Below are 22,953 nucleotides of genomic sequence, written 5' to 3'. Positions count from 1 at the left end.
CGCCCTCGTGACACATCAGATCACATCTGAGGGATTTCTGTTGACATGTTTGTCCGCTATTGGAAACACGAACGAGTACGGAAGAGAGATTTATCCGTGGTCTAGCCTGTGAATGGGTTTGGTTACCGGTGGACACAAGTACGATTGTATACAAGGACACTCAGCCACAAGGAGACAAGGACGCAAGTATGCGAAGACAAAAAAAAAAAAAAAAAAAAGCACACTTGGATTGTGTCAAAGGAATGTGAAAGAGCAGACAAACACTGACCAGAGCTTCAACACGAGCTGTTGTTGTGTGAGTCAACTCCACTGTTCTTGTTGATGACTTCTTCATTGCTGAGTCAGCGCTTCTCTCAAATGGTCCCGGGGATTTATTTTATTTTTTTTTGTGATTCAAAGTGTGGACAGGCAAGAGATGTACAGTCGGGCAATAGGGTAAGGATGTAAACGCGCGAGGACACAAGGTCACGATTCCAACCTTCTTGTCTGCATGTTCTCCCCGTGCTTGCGTGGCTTTTCTCCGGGTACTCTGGTTCCTTCCCACATTGCACAAACGTGCATGGCTGGCTCATGGGACACTCTAAATTGTGCTGAGGTGTGACTGTGAGTGCAAATGGTTGTTTTGGCGGTTGGATGGGACGGACAAATATATGGACAAAAAGGGACGCACGGACGGTTGGACCGATGGAGCGAGGGTGTCAATTTGAGGAGAAGAGTGAGGGATGAGGCCGAGGTGTGAGTTTGGCTCAGCGAGAGCAGCTGTATAGAGGACACTGTGGGTGGAAGTGGTAGAGTCGTGGGTGAGCTTTGAGTTGAACTGCCAACACGTGCACCCGCTAAACCGTCCACACCAACGCGCGCGCGCGTGCGCGCACAGTATATGTGAGCGTTTGACTCTGGGTGTGAGCATCGTTATAGAGACGCGTGCTACAAAAACGCCTCAAGTAAAGCGATGTTTTTGTTTTTTCTCTCTCTCTCTTTTTTTTTTTTTTTTAATTGGATATTCTTAAGAGTTTGGCAGGACATAAAAGCCGGCCGGGGAAGGGAGTGCATGTCTGAGGCGGGGGTTTGCTCGCTAGCCAATTGTAGGTTTGTAGACGATGATAAATAACAAGAGGAGCACATCCTGAAATAGAGTCGCACCACCGCCAAACCCACTCCCCCTTCCCTCCTCGTCCCTGTGGTCCGCTCTCATGGAGCTCCCGTCCGGCCTGTGACTTTTCCGGGCCTTCCCCTCCCTGCTGCCTCCTCTGTTATGGTTAGCATGCTGGCTAAATTTGTAGCCTCGCGCCTGTAATTAGGCCTGCGCCTCCGCCGGATTGAGTGCTACACACGCTGGCAGCTGGTAGACCGGTGCCGTGCTAACATACGCACACATGCGATCGTAAAGGGATTCTATCTCTTACCGTACAGCACACCCAAGCTTCAGAGTCATATCATGAACCCCCCGTTACATCGCAGTTCATCGTCCGTGGCCCGCTACATTGCAAAATTTTCAGCAATCATTTTTCTGGGGGTTCTACGTTGCACCGACAAGTCCAAATTGAAAGCTGTGTGCCTTCAGTTGTAGCTTACAGTACATGTGAACAGGGGAGTGAGAAATAAACAGCTTGAAGCAAGCACACTTAAGCCCTAATTTTGAGATCCGGTCTTCTTTTTCCTTCAAGTCATTGTTATAAGAGTCTCCCATTTCATGACAGTGTGAGAAAGAGTGAGAACAGGCACCGAGGACAAAGACACACACACATACGGCTGACGAGGACACAAGTACACTCGGACAAGACTGAGAAAAAAGTACGTTTGTACACTTGGCACAAAAGCACACAAACAAACACGGGAACGCGAGGTACAGTACGGTATGGTGAGATGGATTCTATACTTTACTTTTTTTGCGCGTTTTCCGTCTTTGGGTTTCGATGGGCAGCGATGTGTCGAACTATTGGCTGCATCGTGATACCATCGTTAGCATCATGGACATATTGCCAATGATATTATCCCGCTCATCCTCCTTTGTCCTCGCTTCTCTTCCCACCTCCTCTCCTGCTCATCCTTGCTGAGTGGGTACACTGACCTGGCAACACACACACAAAAATGACAGGTTATTATCCGAGCTGATGACAGATAGCTGGCACACAATAATGTCAAATAAAAGTCGTGCAACATTCATATGTTTAAAAGATATCTATCGACGTGTCATGCTGCACGCAGATCATTAATTTGTGCCGTTAGTGATTCAAAATCGAAAGCAGAACGGTTTGTTCAATTTATACATTGTCTAGAAGTGTCAGTCAAAGCTTTGAAAAGGCTCAGCGCTTGATAGAGCTCTGCTACTGGGTCACATTTAGCGCTAACAGTAGTTAGCTTAGCATAAAGCTCTTTTATAAGGCAACAAAAATCGTTGCCACTTGATGGATTTTATAACCAGCTGCATTTATGTAAATTGCGCCGCTCCGCCACGCAGCCGAAATAAATTCAGGCTCATAAAAAAATCGAAGCGAAGGCAGCGTGTCATATAAAAGACGAACGTCTTCCTCCGTAAAAGCCGCCGCGGGGACGCAGAAATAAAATGCTTCCTGGCCTTTCGGCAGTGTGTGTTTTGAGACTGTTTTCGGTGCGCTTTTGGCAGGCCGTCGCTCGTGTCTGAAAAGCGCCTCGGCTTCCCCGTCGAGATGAAAGCCGCGCGAGGCCAGTCATTTGTGTCGTTTGTGTCAGCGCGCGGTTTGCGCGCTGCCGCCAGCGCGCTACCATCGCCTCGCTCGTCTTTGCCGTCACCGGCAGCGCGGCTATTTTAGCCACTCTGAGCCACAAGTGACCAGCGCCCTCTCCTCTCGGCCGGCCATAATCATCATGTGGATATTGATAGAGCACGGTGATTATTATCATCTACTAAATATACATTTATATTGTCCCGCATTGACTGGCCCCATCCTGAGGAGCGTAAACAAGTCAAAGCAAACTCCTCTGTCTGCTCCGACGCCATATTTTTGAGTCATCCCAATGTTAATTCCCTTTTTATCGGCGCAGACTCACAAAGGACCCAAAGGGGATCCGTGAGCTGTAACTCAGGGTACGGCAAAATAATTTGCAAAAAAAAAGGGTTATGTCGCATAATTTTAAAAAGTGCAGCTGGGACCTGGTGGGACTTCAATGATTTGAATCCTGTGTTGGCTCGTCATCTACCTCCAAACCACCACCCACCCTTGAAAAGCACCTGATGGTGTTGCAGCCCACCCCCTGCTCTCCCACCCACCCTTTCTTCTCTCTTACTCTCTCAGTGGGTCATCCGGGCCCAGCTTGTGTGGGACGACGCTGTGTATTTAGGCAGAGGGGAGCTGTGTGAAATGTGTGTAGGAGAGGCTAAGAAAAACACCACGGCCAGGCAGGAGTGTGGGGGGGGGGGGGGGGAGGTTGGAGGACGGCAGGGATGGGTGGGATAGGGGCGAACGGACGCTTGGGTATGACGAAGCGAAGAGTAGGAGTGTGTGTGTGTGTGTGTGCATGTGGGTGTGTGTGTTTTGAAGATGGGGGTGGCAATATTTTCGGGAGATTGTGTTTAAGTGGGCGGGGTGGAGAGGTTGAAGAGAAGTGGGGCAAAATGACGGAAGGAACTTCAGAGGTAGCATCAAACCAGTAACAGAAGCGTGACGGCATCTGTGTGTGAGAAGCCCCTTTTCACAAATACGTACAGTATATACATACATGCATACAGAGTACATATATATATATATATATATATATATATATACACACACACATTCCAAACAACGTTGTTCTCTACCCGGTACACGCCGCAGACACAGAATGAGCCGGTGATGTTGGACCATCAGCCGCATTTACGTCGCCAGCATTTTGCCACCTTAATTTCCAACGACGCTGTTCCAAATAAAGAGCACCAACAAAGGGTGACTAGTCCGAGTCCCCTTTTACAAAACTCTCATTTTTGCCACCTTCATCTCGTGCACGCTACAAGTTCTGTGTAGATGCCGCCAGCTTGTAAAGGGACTTCCCCAGGACCTCAATTTGCCCGCCACGTTGGGTTGAAAGCAACCGTCGCCGTCAGACAAGTAGTTGACGGCACGCAGTTGCGGTATAATATCCCGCTTTTGCTGACCTGGTTGCTTATATGAAGAACATGCGTTGGCGGTCCGATGAGAGCCAACCTGCCAACACAAAATAAAGAAATAGAGGAGAAAAAAAATCCTAAATGGAAACATTTGGTGCATAGAGATGGCGACTCCCACTCCCACTCCACAGGTGGCGGTGTGAAAGCGGCAGCGGCATGTGGGCGTTGCCTTCGTTTGTTGTTGTCAAATGATTAGGAACAGCTCTCGGAGCACAAGCACCATAATGAAACAGATTCGTGATCATTTTTCGATGTCATTGAAAGGAACGGGTGTACCTAATGTTTTGTCCGGGCACTTGTGTTTTGTTGTATTTGCTGTTGAGACTCGCTGGGAATTTTGCCACCTACAGCATTTTCCCTCCTCCCTCTGCAGTCCTAACGTGAGTCTCACTTGTCGACACTGCGGATCTATATTTTTCTTTTTTTTTTTTTTTGTTGCCGTTTTAAAATTTTTACGGTGCGCATATGTAACCTGCAAAAACGCACGCAAGATGTGCTTATTCAGCGTACCCCAGCAGTCATTTGGTACACTCGAAAAATCGTAACTAGACTCCTCGGTGGCCACAACCGCGTATCACCTCAATGTGTCTTCTATATTGATTTTAAGCAAGCCCAAATTTCAAGTTCTATCAAAAAAAGTATGGATAAGGTCAACAGTTTTGAACCACCACTACAATTTTCGTGACACCTCAGCGAACTGAGCATTTGCGGTGTTTAAATAGTGCTTTTGTGTGTGTGTGTGTGTGTGTGTGTTCCCACCACACAAATGGTGCCAGTGATGCCAAAAGCGTGACGATAACGATATACTTAGTCATCAGACTAAGTACTTTTACTTTATTGTCGTCTTATTACGCAGTAATGACCTTATTTACTTTTTGGATCATTAAGAATGTTAATATAACCACTAAGTGACGACCTGTTTAGTAATCACTCTCCATTTACCAGTTCCTATTCATCATATAACAGTATTTTCAAAATATTAAACTATTAGTGTGCAGTCATGAGTCATCGCTGTGCGTGCATTTTCTTCTTAGCTGTAACCGGCCGCCCATTAGCACTTTGCATGTGTGTGTATGTGTGTGTGTGTGTGTGTGTGTGTGTCACTCCCTTACCCCTGAGCACAGGTGGACTTGAAGTGGAAAGCTGCCAAATAGTTTTGGTTTAGAAGGAGGAGGCAGAAGAGGGAGGGGCCCGGTTGGGTGTAGCACTTCTTTTTTGTTTTGTTATGTTTCTAAGATAACTGCTTTTTTTCTTCTTCTTCTACAGCGCTACCTTTTCTCTCTCACTCACACACACACACACACCCCTGAAATCTCCTTCTCTTTCACTCTTGAACGGGGCGTCAGACTTCTGTGACGAGCGCTGAACAGAGGAAGTGAAATCAAAGACTTTGCCATTTGGGGAAAGGTCAGTGTCTCTATGTATTTTTTTTTTGTACGTATTATTGCAGTTTCATATCTTGAGCAAAGTGTCCAATCAGTGGGAAGGTGAGGGGTCGTAATACTTGCTTGTGTGTTTGTGAGGCCTCACACCGACTTATATTGGGGTTGTGTGTGTGTGTGTGGGTTCCATCTATTATTAATATGACAGTAATACATGATGTAACCGTGTCACGTCCGTCCTACGGGAAGTAAAGTTCAACCTCCCTATTTTTTCATATTTTTCTTGCATTTCCAAGAACACGCTTGTTTATTGTCATCGATGACGTCATCCACATGCGATGCGCGTCCAGTTGTCATTCCAATTTAGTTTGCGTCAACCGAATCAAAAAAAATAAATACATGGAAAAATATTCACAAGGGTCTTGTGTGATCCAAAAATGAATCGACTTGCGCTTACCCTATTTAAATTCTGCGTTGCGTCACATTATTTCTGTTACTTTCTTTAATTTTTACTTTAGTTGCCGTTAAGTGGTGTTACTAGGCTTGACTTGATGTTATTTTGATTTAATTTACTGAACATAATTTTGCCGTATTTGGCTTGAATTAACCCCCACTGTTAAGGTAGTTGACCTGAATTATTTTGAATGTGCTTTACTTGACATGACTTCATGCTAGCTGACACCAGTTATCTTGCATTGATTTCATTGGACTTCATTTGCCACGACTCGACATGAGTTTTCTTGATTTGCGCCTGACTTGGAGTGACTTAACTTCATTTCAAGCAATCGCACTGCCTAATCTCCATCGCCGCGTGTACTGATTTGTCACTCTCGTGTAACTGTATCGGCAACCCGAACATTGGAAATCACCTCTCGGGAGGGATGCAGTGCGATTGTACTCCGTCGCAAACAACCGCAGCGTGAAACATTGCCATATTTTCACACGGCTCTTGTGTCAGATCTCACAAGATTGCGCAGGTACAGGATGAAGTGGACTCACGAGACATGGGAGAGGAAGAACAGTGGAGGTGTGTCTCAGTGGAGGTCAATTATGGACACCGTCTAGTAGACATAACCAAACTTACTATAGACCAGTGGTGTCAAACATACGGCCCGCGGGCCGGAACCGGCCCGCAAGGAGGTTTGATCAGGCCCGCAGGATAATTTAAAAGTGAAAAAATGCATAAAAGACACGGAATGAATATTTTTAATGAGGTGCAATTCATGGAATATCCGCTAGGGGGGACACACTGTTTTGATCAGAGAAGAAGACAACACTAGTCACTGAGACAGACACAACACAGCAGACGCTATCAAGGATATGTGAATACTTTATTCTTTACACACATTATAGCACTCTCCTTAGTTTGTAAGGTGTAGACAGGGATTACATTTAGAATTTATATGCTCGTGTAAATGGTTTAAAAATTCCTTTCTTTATATATCTCGTTTAATCTTAAAAGTGCATTACTATATATTTCAATACCAATTACTTGTAAAGGTTTGGTCCCTTTGTACAGTCAGTGGGATCAGCTGCAATGCATATATGTGAATGATAAAAGTAAATTGCACATTTGTCTAAGGAAATCTAAAGTCCTTCATGAAATGTTTTGTAAAAAATATATTCATTAAATTTCAACATTTTCCTAGTATTCATGTGCTTCTTTAGACCAAAACAAAGGAAATACATATTATGTTGGTTATTTACAGCAGAGTATGGTGTCATTTTTAATAGTCCGGCCCACTTGACATCTACCGAGGCCATATGCGGCCCACAATGTGAAATGAGTTTGACACCCCTGCTATAGACTCATAGACACACACACACACACACATACTGTACACACACTATGATGGACTCCAGTTGGCTGATGGGATCGACGCTGGCCTTTTGTCTTGGGCCTTCATGTTTGCACAATCTGCGTCGGCAAGACGTGTGCGACCCGAGATCCGCTCGCCGCATGACCTGTCACCCTGTTCGTAAATCATTCGGCTATGTTTCAGTAAATATGAATTTGAGTGCACTGACTGTTAAGATTAAAATATCCTTTATTTGTCCCACACTGGGGAAATTTACAGTCTACAGCAGCAAGATCGTGGGTAGAAAGGAGAAAGGAGAAAAAAAAAATTATTGTTGTTGTTGCTGTTGTTGTTGTTGACATTGCAACCACAACTTGCACATGTGTCCTGCGCATGGCAGTTTATTTTGTTCACTGCCCGATGCGGAAGTTGTGATTGAGAAAAGTCAACTCTGCCTGGTAACAAATGACATTTTTTCCCCTCAATCAATGTTGATTAGTCCTTATCTCTATTTTTGAGCCACTGTTGGTTTACAAAACAATAGAACAGCAATTATGTCAAATTCCACTCATGATCTTACGATTGCTCAATTCCAACCATGTTTTTAATCGCACCTTTTACGCACACGGCTTTCTTCCGGCCTCTGATTTGGACAAAACGTTGATGGCACGCACTTGACGCGGCGAACATTTAATCTAATTGAATGAGAGTTCCTTATAGCTCATAGGGGATGATAAAGGGAAAAAAAAACATTTTTATGATTCACTGTGTAAGAAGTGTGGCCTGAGTGTGTCTTAGCATGCCACCATCAGCTCTGTTTCTGCGTGCATGCGCATGTGCATGTGCATGCGTGTCGGCCCTCCTCCACTCCCCCGTACGGGAGTGAAGTCCAGGTTTGCTTGTGCGGAGTGGGGCTGGCTGGCTGACTAAGCCGATGAATAGAGGATCTAATGGGCGGAGGCTTGAAGAGGCTGTCGTGGGTGGGAGCCCCGGGCCCAGCCTGCCTGCGTGCCAAAAAAAAAAAAAAAAAAAGCTTGGATTTGTGTACGCGCGCATTCCTCACCCAAAAACACAGCCGTCGACTGGGAGGCGAGCCGATCGAGACGCATTTATCTCCTCTTCCTTGTCACTTGTCACCATTTCCCCAAAAACCGTACCGGTGATATTTTGTCTTTCAAGTAACACACATTCGAAACATAGGCAAGGAGTGGGCTGTCAGGTTTCATGGCCGCCGATCACTTCGTTTTGCAGATTTGTTGAAGGGTTGAAGGGAACAGTTTGTCCTGAAGTGGTTTCTTAAACTACATGTTTATATTCCATCCATCCATCCATTTTCCGAACCGCTTGATCCTCACTAGGGTCGCGGGGGGGTGCTGGAGCCCATCCCAGCCACGTCCGGGCAGTAGGCGGGGGACACCCTGAACCAGTTGCCAGCCAATCGCAGGGCACACAGAGACGAACAACCATCCACGCCCACACTCAAACCTAGGGACAATTTAGAGCGTCCAATCAGCCTGACATGCATGTTTTTGGAATGTGGGAGGAAACCGGAGCACCCGGAGAAAACCCACGCAGGCCCGGGGAGAACATGCAAACTCCACACCGGGAGGCCGGAGCTGGAATCGAACCCGGTATCTCTGCACTGTGAAGCCGACGTGCTAACCACTGGACTACCGGGCCGCCCATGTTTATATTTTCAGAATAAATCCAACTAGAAATTCACTTAATATGTACAATTAACGCTGTTAATTTCATTAAAATGTTAACAAGATTGAATAAACCACATGTAATGTAGCATTTTAATACGCAATGTTGTTATTGAGGAGCAGAGATAAGATAAGATAAGAAAACCTTTATTAGTCTCGCAATGGAGAAATTCCCAATTCACAGCAGCAAAGTTATGAAAGGAAGAAGTAGAACAACAAAGTATAGGAGCTGCTGGAAAGGCAGCCACTCTGGCGGCCATTTTGAAATGCGGTTCAATTTAGTTTCTTTCAGTACGTGTACTCATCTGTAAACGTTTTTTTTTTTTTTATGTGTACCGGCCTGCCTTGTTAACGACTGTCGTATTTTTTTTGTATGTATTTTAATCACCTTTATAAGTTAGATTCTTTTGAAACAGCGAGCCGAGCTCCGCTGCCGCGTAGAAAACGACGCCGACTAAAGAGGGAGGCATAAAAGCAAGCGTGATTTCATAATGCTCTGTCGAAGAAAGCCGCGTTGGTGAATAAAAGTGGGTGCCACCCACCTGAGAGGGGAGCGAGTAAGCGCGTGCGTAGGTTGGCCTCGCTCGGCCCGCTCATGCCACGCCATCGCCTCACGCCTCGATCCACCCACCCGGGCCTCCGCCGGCTCCAGTTAGCATGTTAGCATTCTCACCAACACCTGAAACGCGGACAGGTACCAAATCAGTGTCAACATTCTGCTATTTCTTCAACGACATATTTTTGTTCTATTTTACTTTTGATTCTCAGCAGTTTCACAAAATGCATGAGACAAATAAAAAGTCATTGTTCAAAAAACATTTTCGTGGCCTCCTTTTAAATCAGCTCTAATCCTACTTTCAATGGCGCCTTCATCCAGATGTACATCAAAATGTGCTGCTAATTGGTGGAAATCAACCTGCGGTTGGGCCACAACATATTCCTTCGCTTCACAAGTTTTGTGGCTTGAGTAGTAAAATTAAGCTAATTAGTTCATAAGTTCATTCAGAAAAAAAAAAAACATAGGCTTGGGCAGAAGTAATTTGTGGCTTACGCGCGGGTTAATTGCGCTTTCTCTCAATGAAAGGGCGCTCATTTTCCACTGGCGGTGTGTATCCTGCTGTTATGTGGTTGCATAGATTCCCTGGAAACCTGCTGGCAAATTAAAACGTCCCTGGTGGAGGTAATGAGCAGACGGGTTAACAGTGCATCCAGTGCAATTAATGGCATTAGGCAGACATTTTTTTTTTTTGAACCATTTACCTCATATACAATATGTGTGTGCATGTATCTGTGTGTGTGTGTGTGTGTGTGTGTGTTAATGCGCACTTAGGCCAAAAATAGTTGACCTGTACCGCATGTGTGAGCACTGCAGCGCTACTCTAGTGTGTGTGTGTGTGTGCGTGTGTGTGCGTGCGTGTGTGTTTGGTGACAGGCATGTGTCTGGCCTGCCCTGCAGCCTGACTGCTTTTAATTAGGAGGTGGCATGGTGCCTCAGGGCTCTCCTGCTGACACGTACACACGCACACACACACACACACACACGCACACACACACACACACACACACACACACACACACACGGTACCTGAAGGCAGACAGAGGCTGTCTCACTATGACAAAATCCGGTCGTTAGGACTCGTTCAACACACACGCACACAATTGCAGTAAACCAAGCCAAAGAAAAAGCGACAATGCACCTGCTATAGGTTCACTGAAGTCTTGTGATATCTGCCTACGTCTCGTTGAGTGTCATCCATTTTTAGGAGATGACAAAAAGTACTTTGATGTATCATCGGACAATCATCTCCAGCCCTTCTCCTAATGAGTCTGTTTTATTTTTTTTGTGTGTTGTTGTTGTTTTATTTTTTCAATTTCCTGAACAGTAGTGATTTCGGAGATGCGAGTAGTGCATCCCACAGTGACCATTTCTGCTTGTGTAGTACAATAGTCGTGTGACCCGAACAGAGAAAACCATGCGTTTGGGGTCAAGGCTGCAAACAGGAAATAAGCATCCATGTCTGCCGACATCTTGTCCACGACTTTTTGGTCTGGCTCGTCCTGAGCTCCTCACTTCATAATTACAACGGTGCCCGTATGTCATTTTAGTCTGGCCTCCTTCTTGTTTTGCAGCAACCCGATTGGTCTTGCGAGAAGTGAGCGTGTTCGGCGTCAAAGTAACACACAGGTCGATGGCGCCATTAAACCTCCAAGCTTGCGTCGGTTCATAAGAAGGCGCTCCGCGCAGGTGCCACTTAGGGCGCGAGAATAGCTAGGCCATCTTATGTTGTTTTTCTGGCCGTCTGGCCGGCCTGCTAGCAGTTAGTGGCTAACCCTCCGTTTATATATACTGGATGCCAGTGTGAGTCGGCCGCAGCGGTGTCACTCAGCGGGAGCGTGGGGCTTTGTCGTGGAGGGGAAGTGGGCTCGCTGTCTTGTGTGTGTATGTGTGTGTGTGTGTGTGTGTGTGTGTGTGTGTGTGTCTGTGTGTGTGTGTGCGGGCCAGCTGGACCACGGTCACATTGTGTCAGTGCTGTTGGATACAAAGAAATATCTCAGGCATGTTCACATTTGCCAGGTTTGTTTCAGACCAAACACACTCCGCTGACATAACATTGATAGCGCGCTTTGTTTGATTCATCAAGTGTCCAAGATACCATCTGCCCAAAACCTATCCCCCTTTCGAACCAAAATCCCAAATTTTATCTCAATGATATCGATTTTTTATCGCACGCTCCGGGTAACAGGTGCGCAGGTGAACAGACCGAATCGCTTCTGCCACCTGCTGGAGACTAAGAGAAACCGAATCATGACACCCGCGCTACCGTTTAGACCTGTTTTTAGGTCGTCTGAATTGTAATTGAGTGTTTCACACTAATTTGGCAAGGGTGTCTGTGGAGTGTAATCGAAAACGACTTTGGTCCACTGGAATACCGAGCAGACACGGTGCGGTCAGGCAAATTCATAAATACGCGAAACTAGACTTGGTCCAGGCCGAACGCAGTCCATTCTTTGTGACCAAAATGTCAGATGCGTCAGGGGCGCTGCAGCTCCGTGAGCGGTCTTCCACATGCTAAGCGAAACTTGCCCAGGCACCATAATGAAAATGCGCCCTTCTACCAAAATAGGACCCACGGACTCTCAAGAATTCTTCTACTGGAGAACTTCGCTGATACCATAGCTAGCGTTCAAAATTCTTTCAACTCAAGTCCAAAAAAAAATTTTTTTAATCGTCCAAGTGACAGCTTCTATGTTGAAAAAGTCGAGGGACCACTTCATTTATTTTCTGTTTGCATAAATATAGGCCTATGTTCAGTCAAGACCCACATGCTTTCAAAATAAAAGTTGTCAACATTTTCATTGAACAAAATGCCGCTGATCTCGTGTAACATTGTGATAAAAAAAAATCCCCAAAAGTAGTTTTAAATTACAGTTGAGTTTCCATCTCTATGCTGTCAGACCTGCCAATAGAAAAGGCAAAATAGTTTTCCCCGAGTCTCTCTCTTTCTCCTTCTCTTTTTTTTTTTTCATTTTCCCTTCGGCCGCCTCCCACCATCTCCCCAAACAACCCCTCGGAGTTCCGATGCCCCCGGTCCCCTCGAACACGACTAAAAATTCATTTTTGTCTGACCTAAATCAGAGGGTGTCTACGCCATGGGGCTTATTACACGGTGCACATACACTTGTGTTGTGGAGGAGGATGGGGTATTATTATCTTTCAGCTACCCACCCTGCTATAAAAACTAGCGGTGCGACATCTCCGCAGCGCAGTGCTGCTGCTCGGCCCTCCCCTCCCTTTCCTCTCCCCAGCGCTCCTTTCACACAGACACACACACGCACAAACACACATTCATACACACACACGACCTGAGTTCCTTGCTTGCCTTCACACACTCTTCACGCTCACTCACTCACTCACAGACCCGACAACCTGCGCTAAACGGCGGATTCGCATTTGGATTCTCCTCACTGGCTTTTTTTTTGTTGTTGTTGTTGTTGTACATTTTTATGAATGGGAGCTTTGGTTGATTTAAAGACTGATTGATTGACAGTCAAAAAGGGGGGGAAATGCTGAGAGGTCACGCAAGGGCCGCCAGAAGTTCACACTAGTCGGGACTGGACAAGAGACAATCAAGGTAGGTACTGCATAGAAAAACTTTGTCTTTCTGTGGTTTTTTTTTTTTTTTGTCCTGTGTGTTAGTGAGATCGTTGGCGTGAACAAGCGTTTTTGAAGAACACGTGTGCGCATCGTGTTTGTAGTGAAGTCCGTGCCGCCTCGACGGGTGACAGAGGTGTTCATGACTTAGGTTTGATTTTGTTCTTTTTATTCAACCATCCCTCACCCCCCCCCCCAATTACTTGTTTAATATTTGGTTGATTTATTTTTTTTCAGAATGACTTTGGTCGTTATTATTGTCGTTTTCCTGTCGCCGAGCCACATTTGGAACCGTTTCAGCTTTATGTTATAATAGCACGACGCTTGATGATCTTTCAAGCCAGGGTGAAATACGCAAAAAGGGTTGGAAGCGGCACGCGAGGCGACTGTTGACGTTTTTGCGTCGTGTACTTGTCGCACGGAATGACCGTTTACGGGCTCCTTCCGTTTGACACAGCATTTTTATACGAGAAGAAAAATAGTCTATCACTAGATTGATTTGGCTCTGTCACAAGAAAAAAAAAGGCATTTTTGACCAAAATAATTTGATTTGAATCTAAAACGTGCATTTAATTCGTGTTTTATTCTGAGTGATGCAGAGGAGTCAAATACAAGTGAAGCTCCGCTCCAATTAAACAGTAGTTGTGGTCAGGCGTAAACTTCCACTTTCCCACGTAACCGTGCTGTGACTGACAGCAATTTGTACACAATTGGAGTCTCCCGTGTGCACAGACAACATCCACAGCAGCTCAAATGTTCTTTTAATAAGGTGGGGCGACAAAGGGGGGGGGGGCTGACAACAGGTTGGTTTGGCCTCTCGCCGTCAACTTTTGCCTGGTAATGAATGATTCCCGGCACTAGCCTGACAGCGTTTTTAGTCGTTTAAGCCAAAACGAGGGTCTGCTTGTGACATGGGCGGATGATTTGCGGGGCCTGGCTGCCCAGTGTCAGGACCTCGTGGTGGTGATGAGTCGAGCGTGGAGGAGGAAGAGGTGGAGGTGACACTCTGGTGGGCGTGAGAGGGTCGCTTTAATAGGTTGGATAGACTGTCACTGAGAAGCTCGCTCTCTATGGGGGGGTTTGCGTTTGGGGGCAAGTAAGGCAGTGCCCCACCAGAGCCCAAAACCTTGACGACAATAGCAAAATGAGTACAGAATGCGCTTGGCTTAATTAGCACAGCCTATGTCTAGCAGCATCCGCGTTCCAGCTGACTCTCTCTGTCCTTTATCTGTTGTGTTGTGTCCTCGGTTGAGCCCCCTCCCCCCCTCCAACCCCCAGCCTACTTGGGAAGCAGCATAGTAAGCGTGGCTGCACTAACATTGTTTTGTTTTTGTTTTTTTTTGTGATTTGCCCCCCCCCCCCGATATAAAATAACAACAATAATAAGGGGCACCGATGATTGCACCCTGTGTCGTCCACAAATGGAAAAAGCACAGTAAGTATAGTATGACTGGGGTAAAATCTGTGCAGTGAATGAATGAATGCAGAAAGAAAAGAAATACATTCAGCCATAGGGGCATTTCTGTCCAGTAACAAGTGGCCACATCAACCAAGATGTGGCGACACTGTGTTGAATTGACTCCGTTTTACTTGGTCAAGTGGTTGCGCAATAGAAAATCGTTTAGATGGAGTTGTTTCAGTCGATTAATAACTGAGTAAATTCAACACACCATTATTTTCAGTGTACTACAGAAAAAATATATATATTGCTACATTCTAATATGCAGTTTGGGAGTCAATATTAGTATTTTGCAACCAGGTTTGAAGAGCAAAATAAAGGTTCTCAAAATTGCACTGCAGTGGATCATTTTCAAAAATAAATGGAGCTTTTCTAAAAGACCACGCAACTCATTCAAAATGACAAAGTTTAAATTGAAATTGATATTGTGTTGCAAATAGAAAATTTGTAGACAAAATCAAAAAAATGCTTCAATGTGAAGTGAAGAAATGAAAAATCGTTGTTAATGTGAAAAAAGCAGACCAATTGTTTATTTGTTATGTACTGTAGTTTTATTTTTTATTTGGTTAATAAAAACACTTGCTTCTGGTCCCTGGCATTAACCCGCAAAAAAAATTGCTCCTTAAAATTAGAAAGTTCTAACTCAAAATTGCTCCGCAAAGCAAAATATCTATAGATGAGACTTGAATATGAATTTTAAAATTTATGCAGGGACTAAATTGTGGCATTGCATAAAATGTTCTGAGTTTCTGTTCTTGTCAGGTCACGTTACACAATTCTAATTGATCACTATTAACTCTGCCGAGGACTGAGAATCCAGACAGACATAAACAAAAAACATAATTTGACATAATGTAATGGATAATAAGTTAAAAATGACTTTGCCAATTATGCTAATGGCCTCACAATCTTTTCGTCGGCTGATGGCGCTGTTGTTGATTGACCTGACGAATTCTACCAAGCGTCGTCGCCGGCCAAGAGAACCCGAGTTTCCCATAACGATTTTATATTGAATACAGAGTGGTGATTAAACAAGTCGAGTCGCCGCCCTGGCGGCTGAAGGCTTAACAAAGGCGTTTGGCTCAAGAAACGCCGTCGACGGTGGGGAAGCCACGGCCGCAACGCCAACCCTCCCCACCCTACCGTATGTCTATGTGGCACATGCTCCTTAGATCCTCACCAAGTTGTAATTAGGGGCTGGCCAGTGCAAGCCAGAGCAGGCATGCAGTGGGAGCACATGTACCATCATTTAAGGATTGAGGGCGGGTGGGCGGGGGGGGGGGGGGGGGGGGTCAGTGTATGAGGATGGACTCTGAGCAAACAAAATGACAGAGGATTGCGCCTCCCAGTCGGGCTCGGCTAGCTCTGACTTTTTATTGTTTGCCTTGACGGGGGCCTCACAGGGAGGGGCCCCTCCTCTGCTGTTTGTGCAACCTGTTAGGGAACTTTTAACAGCACCATTTACCCACGCTTTCACTTTTTTAATGGAGGCCGACGCGCACGTGCTTGACATACTGTTAGATAAAGTTAACGGGTTTGTTGTCTCCTCCGAGGGGGTGGTGGGGGGGGGGTCACTCACACGGTTGTACTGTAGACGCCGATACCGAAGACACACAGCCTGTACATTGTGGCAGACTATGAAAATCAGACTGCAATAGTAGTTAACTTTTTTTTTTTGTCACTATTGAAACGTTCAGCAACGTAAACTGTTCCCAAACGGATCACCGAAATCAAGTATCAAGTATGCTCGCTCCAAATTTCAACGTGTGTGTGTGTGTGGACAAGGTGTGTGTTACCAGAGTTAACAGTTGATGTATTAAATCTATCATGTAGTGTCTTGTCACTGGACAATTCCTCTTTTGTTGTCCTTTTTCCCACGGGGTGTTTGCAGAGGCTCGAGGGCTTGTATCCGGTTCAGCCACGTCCTCTGTGGACCCGTTAATCACTCGATCAACGGCGTCAACGTAGGAACCATTCCCTAGCAACAAGACAATAAACTAAGACGTAGGTGTGTGGCTGCAGGTGTACTGAGGGAGTCTTTGATTATTTGTTGCCCGGGAAAAAAAAATAATGGAAGTAATCTGGTTCAGCGACAAAATTGGTGTAAAAAAAAGAATTTTTGTGCATTTTTTTGGAGTCGCGTTTTAAACAGCATTTTTGCATGGTCCGGGCAGCACCTTATCTCGTACGAGAAAGTTGGAGAAAAAGTGTCGGCCGAGCGTTTTGTGTCAGGATGTGATTATCTTGCAAACCATCTGACCTCTTTTGTGGTTCCCCCATCACCGAGTGCTAATCAAATGGGTCATCTTACTCTTGAAAGTCATTCGAATGATCATCGAATAAACAAAGATGGTGATGATCGGCGGCCAAGGTCTTGTTTTCAAGACAAGTGCAAGTGTCTGTTTGTGGCTGAAACAAGCACCGACGTGTCATTTGACGGGCTAAAATAGATTTGTATTCATTCTTGATTTTAATTTTGGGATAAATCATGACGGTGACATTGAGAGCCCACTTCACACTCTGATTTTGGAAAAAGAAAAATCTCGGTACTTCATGAGGAAAAGGAGCCATATTTACTCACGCCATCTTAACGATGAATCACGTGATATCTCGCGGATTGATCAACTATCGCTCTGTAGTATAAAAAGCTAACACTGCTTTCTTTTGGTTCCTACCCAGAGAGCGGAGGATGGTCCACCACAGAGAGGAAGACCGCATCGGAATCCCCTTCCCCAATCACAGCAGCGATGTCCTGTGCAGCCTCAACGAGCAGCGCCGCTCCGGTCTCCTCTGCGACGTGGTCCTCATCGTGCGCGACCAGGAGTACCGCAGCCATCGCTCGGTGCTGGCCGCCTGCAGCCACTACTTCAAGAAGCTCTTCACCGTGGCCAACTGCGAGGACGGGCACCACCACCGCCACCACGCCGCCGCCGCCGCGCCTTCCGCGGCCATCTATGAAATTGATTTTGTGGCCCCGGAGTCACTCACGGCCATCTTGGAGTTCGCCTACACATCCACGCTGACGGTGACGGCATCCAATGTCGGCGAGATCCTGAACGCGGCGCAAATGCTGGAGATTCCCTGCATCATTAACGTGTGCCTGGAGATCATGGACAGCGGCGGGGGACGAGGGGGTGGCCCTGAAGGGAGGGGGGAAGAAGAAGTAGAGGAAGACGAGGAGGCAGAGGAAGAGGAAGACGGGTCGAGGAACGACGAACAGGAGGACGATGACGACAGGTCATCGGAGAGCAGGGGGGAGCCGCTGGGGATGGACGAGTCGCCGCCGCCCAGCACCTCCACTTACCAGGAGCGGTCGCCCGGCAGCATGCGTGCAAAGCAGGTAGGCCTCAGCCAAGGCTCTGATTGACTTTTCCCGTGTGAAAAGCTAAGCTAACTATTGTTGCAACTTCAAACTGGGCAGACGACGTGCTCAAGTCGACCGATAAGAGTTTTCATCTTGCCTTGCATTGAATGACTACTTCCAAGCTTAATCGATCAGATTCTCACAAATGGCGAGATAACAATTTGAGGAGCCTGAGGTGATGAAAGTTGCACCGGTGCTTTTGCTCACGCGAAATCATCAAGACTTGTATGCCAAAGGTTTTGGATGCTAACGCACCGGAAAACGGCAACAAGACCAGTGAGAACTGAATGCAATTCTCATACACGCGTTCCTATAAAATCAAATCGTGAAAAACTGCATTCTCCTAAGGTACCGGTCTTGTTGCAGGAGAACCTGGAGAACCGCACCCTGAAGGACTTCTCCATCGAGTCGCTCCTCCAAGACGGCCTGTACCCCCGCATGTCTGCTCTGGACAGGAGGGCCAGCTTTTCCCCCCTGCTGCCTGGCTTCTACCCCTCCATGTGGGCCGCCGACATCCCGGCATTTCACAAGCACTTCCTGGAACCCGGGCTTCATCAGCACTCTCGCACGGGTGATGGCTCCCCAAGGGTCCCCGCCACCTACCCGACGCCTGACGCCCCCCCTCCCGGGCCCCTCAATCTGGCCGTGAAGCGAGAGATCATCAAAGAGGAAATGAAAGAGGAAGCGCTGCCCGGTCTGCTCCATGGCAACTTCCTGAAGGAGTTTGTCAGCTCGGGGCTGTGTGGTGCCATGAGCTCCACCGGGCCCGTGCCCCCCTCAGACCACTCCCTGGGCGTAGTCAAGGACGAGCCTGACTTCCGCTCATACCTGAGCTTCCTGAACTCAGCGTCTCACATTGGGGCGCTCTTCCCTCCCTGGCAGCTGGAGGAGGAGAGGAAGATCAAGCCCAAGTCTTCACAGCAGTGTCCCATCTGTAACAAAATCATCCAGGGGGCCGGGAAGCTACCGCGACACATGAGGACCCACACAGGGGAGAAACCCTACATGTGCACCATCTGCGAGGTGCGCTTCACCAGGTGAGTGGAGTGCTACTCCTTTCACTCTTTCAGCTTTCAACTCACTCACTCCCAAAGACGTTTTTAAACGTCTTTTCAGACTTGGTCCAGAATTGGCTGGTACTGAATGAGTTAATTAAGGACAGTGAAAAAGCGGCTTCCGGTCGTGATTGAGATGCTGGGGAATTTGTCAGGTCGTCCCTTCGGTGTTAAAACGTTTCAACACAGACCATAGTTTGCATACTTTGAAGGACAGAGTGAAAGGGGCTTCTGACACTTTGATAGATGCCCAAGACATCTGACAAAAGGGTGTCCAAAAAAAATGTCAATACCCTTTCAAATGACTCACAATGAATTGTGTACCAAACGGAACTGAACCCCACCGCTCTAATTTGTCAAAGAGCAGGAAAGGTTAATGGAAAATGAAGCACCCACCTTTCATTTTATCACCCACCAATCTAAGAATCATCTCAACTCAAGATTCAAAAAGTGCGGAAACCCCCAACTGCTAATTTATCTGCGGGTGATGTAACAGCCACCCACGGCTAAGGCACACTTTCCGCCAGCAAAACCCAACGTGACATTCAACGCTCTCTTCATTATTGTGTACTGCATGGCTCGATGCTAAAAGTGCCATTTCTCTAGCATTGGCTCTTAAATTGGTGTGAACGGTATCAAAAGAATCGTAATAAGATTTATTGTAGTACTTTTTGGGGGGTCCGACCACAGTGGTCTAGACACAGGGAGAAAGCCAGTCAGCTTTGAAAAGCGGTGTCATCTTAGCGAGCTCCTTTTTAACGCTGCGTGTTTGTGTCCCGCCTTGCAGACAGGACAAGCTGAAGATTCACATGAGGAAGCACACGGGCGAGCGTCCGTACATCTGCCTGCACTGCAACTCCAAATTCGTGCACAACTACGATCTGAAGAACCACTTACGCATCCATACTGGCGTACGGCCCTACCAGTGCGAGCACTGCTACAAGAGTTTCACACGCTCCGACCACCTGCATCGCCACCTCAAAAGGCAGAGCTGCCGGGTCTCCCGCCCACGACGGGGCCGCAAACCGACCGCCTGGCGCTCTGCGCCCACTGCCGGCTACTTGTGCCCGCCCAACGCCGCGGGTGTGTTGGAGGGGAACGGGTTTAAGTCATACCATAACGTTGAGGAGAAGGATGCGCCAGAGCGGCGTCGAGGGGTTTTTGCCTTTGCGTTGGACGACGCACTGGCTCGCTCGCCCTTTTACGCGGTCGCCTCGGACCCCTGGACTGTCAGGCTGGAGCGGGCTCCGCCCATCCCGGAGTCCGCCACAGGAACATCATGAGCATCAAGACACAAAAAACAAAAACAAAACAGAAATCGGTGAACTTCCTCACTTTTTCATTTCTATTTTTATGGCAGGATAATAAAAAACACATCATATGCATACATGCTCACAACGGAGAAGCCTTGTGAATGTTTACATGCAATTCGGAAGAGCTTGTTGCCATTGCAATTACAATGAATGAGAGGTTGCGCAGTGTATGAGCGCTTAGCACGGCTTTCACCTTCCTGTGTGTCGTTGGTGTGTTCTGCCAAATATTGAGGGGGCTCTCCCCTAGGACTAAATATTCCAAAAATGTGTATGGCAGGTTATTGAAGACTCTTAACTGTCTTTATGTCTGAATGCGAAGTGTGGATGGCTGTTTGTCTGTTTGTTTTTATGTGCCCAGTGATTGGCTGGTGAACCGTCTTGGATGTACACGCAACCCTAGAATAAGCACTATAGAACAAGGGATGAGAGCCTTAACTGATTGAGGGGGGGTGGGGGGGGCACTATGTTTCATCAATGCTACTCGGGGCCCACATTGGAGAGCCACGCAATCAAATGTATGACAAACATGGCATCTTAAATAGACAAAATACTGTACATCCTGGCCCAAAAATAGCAATTTATTCATTTTGTTCCCCCCTAAATGCAGAGAAATCTTCAAATACCGTAGATGAACCTACAATAAGCGGTTCCATGAAAATAAATAAATAAATACATTGTTTTGGCTTCATCAAAGACTCTAAATAGTCCGTAAGTGTAAATGTGAACGTGTGTTTGTCTGGTGTATAAGTGGCCTGCTAATGGCTGGCGACTAGTCCAGGTTGTCCCATCCAAATTCAGTTGGGATATTTCAGCTCACCCGCGAGCCTGGCGAGGATAAGCGTGCTAGAAAATGTGTGGATGGATGTTTACAAAACTAATGGACGGTTTCTAAGCATGACAGACAGCTCTTTGACAACAGAAACAGTTCTGATACGCCCCTCGAAGGGAATATGCAGCGATGTGTTCATTCAGTATGTTCAGGAAATCGTAAGTTATTAGTGACAAAGATAAATGTTGCATAATATTTATGTAGAAGGGCAAATATGATATCCACAACAATGGAAGCATCCTAAATGAGAATAACCCTCTCTTTCCGCTGCACGATTGTACATAGCACATTCAAAAAGGCAAGTAAAGCTTCCAAAGACTTTGATGCTACATGAATGAGACGTAAAATCATCGTTTGATCAATTAAATGTCATGTGTCCCCAACAAGGACTTCTCTCGATCACATTTGACTTGAAATGGGGGTTGAATACTATTTTGTTTTTTGTGTGTGTGTGTGTGCTATTTATGCATATTTAAATAAATGAGCCTTGGCTATATTTTGCAAAATGTTTTATAAAGACATGACATGTTGAAGCTGGTGTGAGAGTTTTATTTCAGCATCGAAATATTCATTAGGGATAATAGAAGATGCACACATAAGTTAATGAAAAACATATAATGCATATTTTTTTCTACCCATATTTTATAAAGAGAGTCGTATAAGCTATAAATTGTTGTAGATTTAAATACTGATTATTATTGCACACCATTAATACACTGATACTAGAGTGGGCTAACTATTTTTGTCATTTTTTTAAGGGCATAACAGAAAAGGGAAAATAGGCTGTTACATGAATATTGGTCTCAATGAAGGATTAGTTCCACTTTTGATATTATTTCAAGATGTTTGAAAATATCCAAGTCTTCCGTTGTTTAACGCTTTTCCACAACCTTCAATTGTAATTCTTATTTGTGCCTCAGGGTGGCGTCGAAGAGTTAGATATTACAGCCCCGACACTCGCCTCAAAATGTGAGTTGACGTTCTGCGTTCTGCTGTACTGTTTGATTTTGTTCGAAACTTGCTGGTGTACTTTCGTTTACTTTCGTTCTTGTTTTTCTAGGCCTGTTGTTTAGAAACTGTTTCCTGCGCCAGGTCCTTAAAGAGCGTGTCCAACTTGAAGCACATTGTTCTCTTCCACTTCCTACGAGGATGTGCAATTGTGCATCAACACGTAACAGAGCGCGCGCACACACACACACACACACAAACACATACACGCTCGCGCACATTTAATACGTTAAAGTAAAGACCTCAGCATTACATGAACATAAAGCCAATATTTAATTCCATATTGCCATATAGTTCTTTCTACCAGAGAATGCCTTTTTATTTCCCCATCAAAACAAACACTGGTATGAAACCATCATCGCTTCCAGTAAAGCTAAAAGCACATTGTAAATAATAGTAGACGCGATAAAAATGTAGACTGTTCAATCAATGCGTTATCTTGTGTCGGGTCGCTTAGCAACTACCTAAGGCAAACTGTCAGGCCAGGGAAATCACGGAGGAAAAATGTCACGTAAATCCTGTCCACAATTCCATTTAAAAAAACACAAACTTTTATCCTTTATCAGTCACAGCTCGTTATGGGCCTCCTCCTTGCGTTTAATCGCATTAAAATGGTTTCCAGCTCACTTGTGCTGCATCAGCGTAATTTACTGGCTAACTGATGAGCACCTTTATTGATTCCAACGCAAACAGGAAGCGAACGGATTGTGTTTCAGTCGCTCTGTTCTGAGCCATGGTAACACAAAAAGACACATTGAATAT

At 46.0% G+C, this 22,953-nt stretch overlaps 1 protein-coding gene and 1 long non-coding RNA gene across 3 annotated transcripts; one reads left to right on the top strand and one right to left on the bottom strand.

Annotated features, from left to right (window-relative positions):
• Positions 1-6,828: 6,828 nt before the first annotated feature.
• Positions 6,829-17,411, bottom strand: LOC147191521 (uncharacterized). Of its 2 annotated transcripts, none has more exons than XR_015103589.1 (3): positions 17,298-17,411; positions 9,553-9,689; positions 6,829-8,308 (listed from the first exon to the last, which is right to left on the bottom strand). It is a non-coding gene; the product is annotated as an uncharacterized LOC147191521 (long non-coding RNA). The 2 variants fall into 2 exon arrangements; XR_015103590.1 differs by having other exon boundaries at positions 6,829-7,478.
• On the top strand, positions 12,713-20,324 carry zbtb7c (zinc finger and BTB domain containing 7C). Its single transcript, XM_086135888.1, has 4 exons — positions 12,713-13,143; positions 17,302-17,962; positions 18,353-19,023; positions 19,829-20,324. Exons 2-4 carry the CDS (start codon positions 17,312-17,314, stop codon positions 20,322-20,324), a joined length of 1,818 nt encoding a protein of 605 aa, XP_085992014.1. The 5' UTR covers positions 12,713-13,143; positions 17,302-17,311.
• The last annotated feature ends 2,629 nt before the right edge of the window (positions 20,325-22,953 follow it).

This window comes from Hippocampus guttulatus, chromosome 17 (genome assembly GCF_054856545.1).
Source record: "Hippocampus guttulatus isolate MCC_2025c chromosome 17, RoL_Hgut_1.0, whole genome shotgun sequence".
Lineage (NCBI taxonomy): Eukaryota > Metazoa > Chordata > Actinopteri > Syngnathiformes > Syngnathidae > Hippocampus > Hippocampus guttulatus.
The sequence above is the reverse complement of the archived record's forward strand: the minus strand, read 5'-3'. Positions and strand labels throughout refer to the sequence as shown.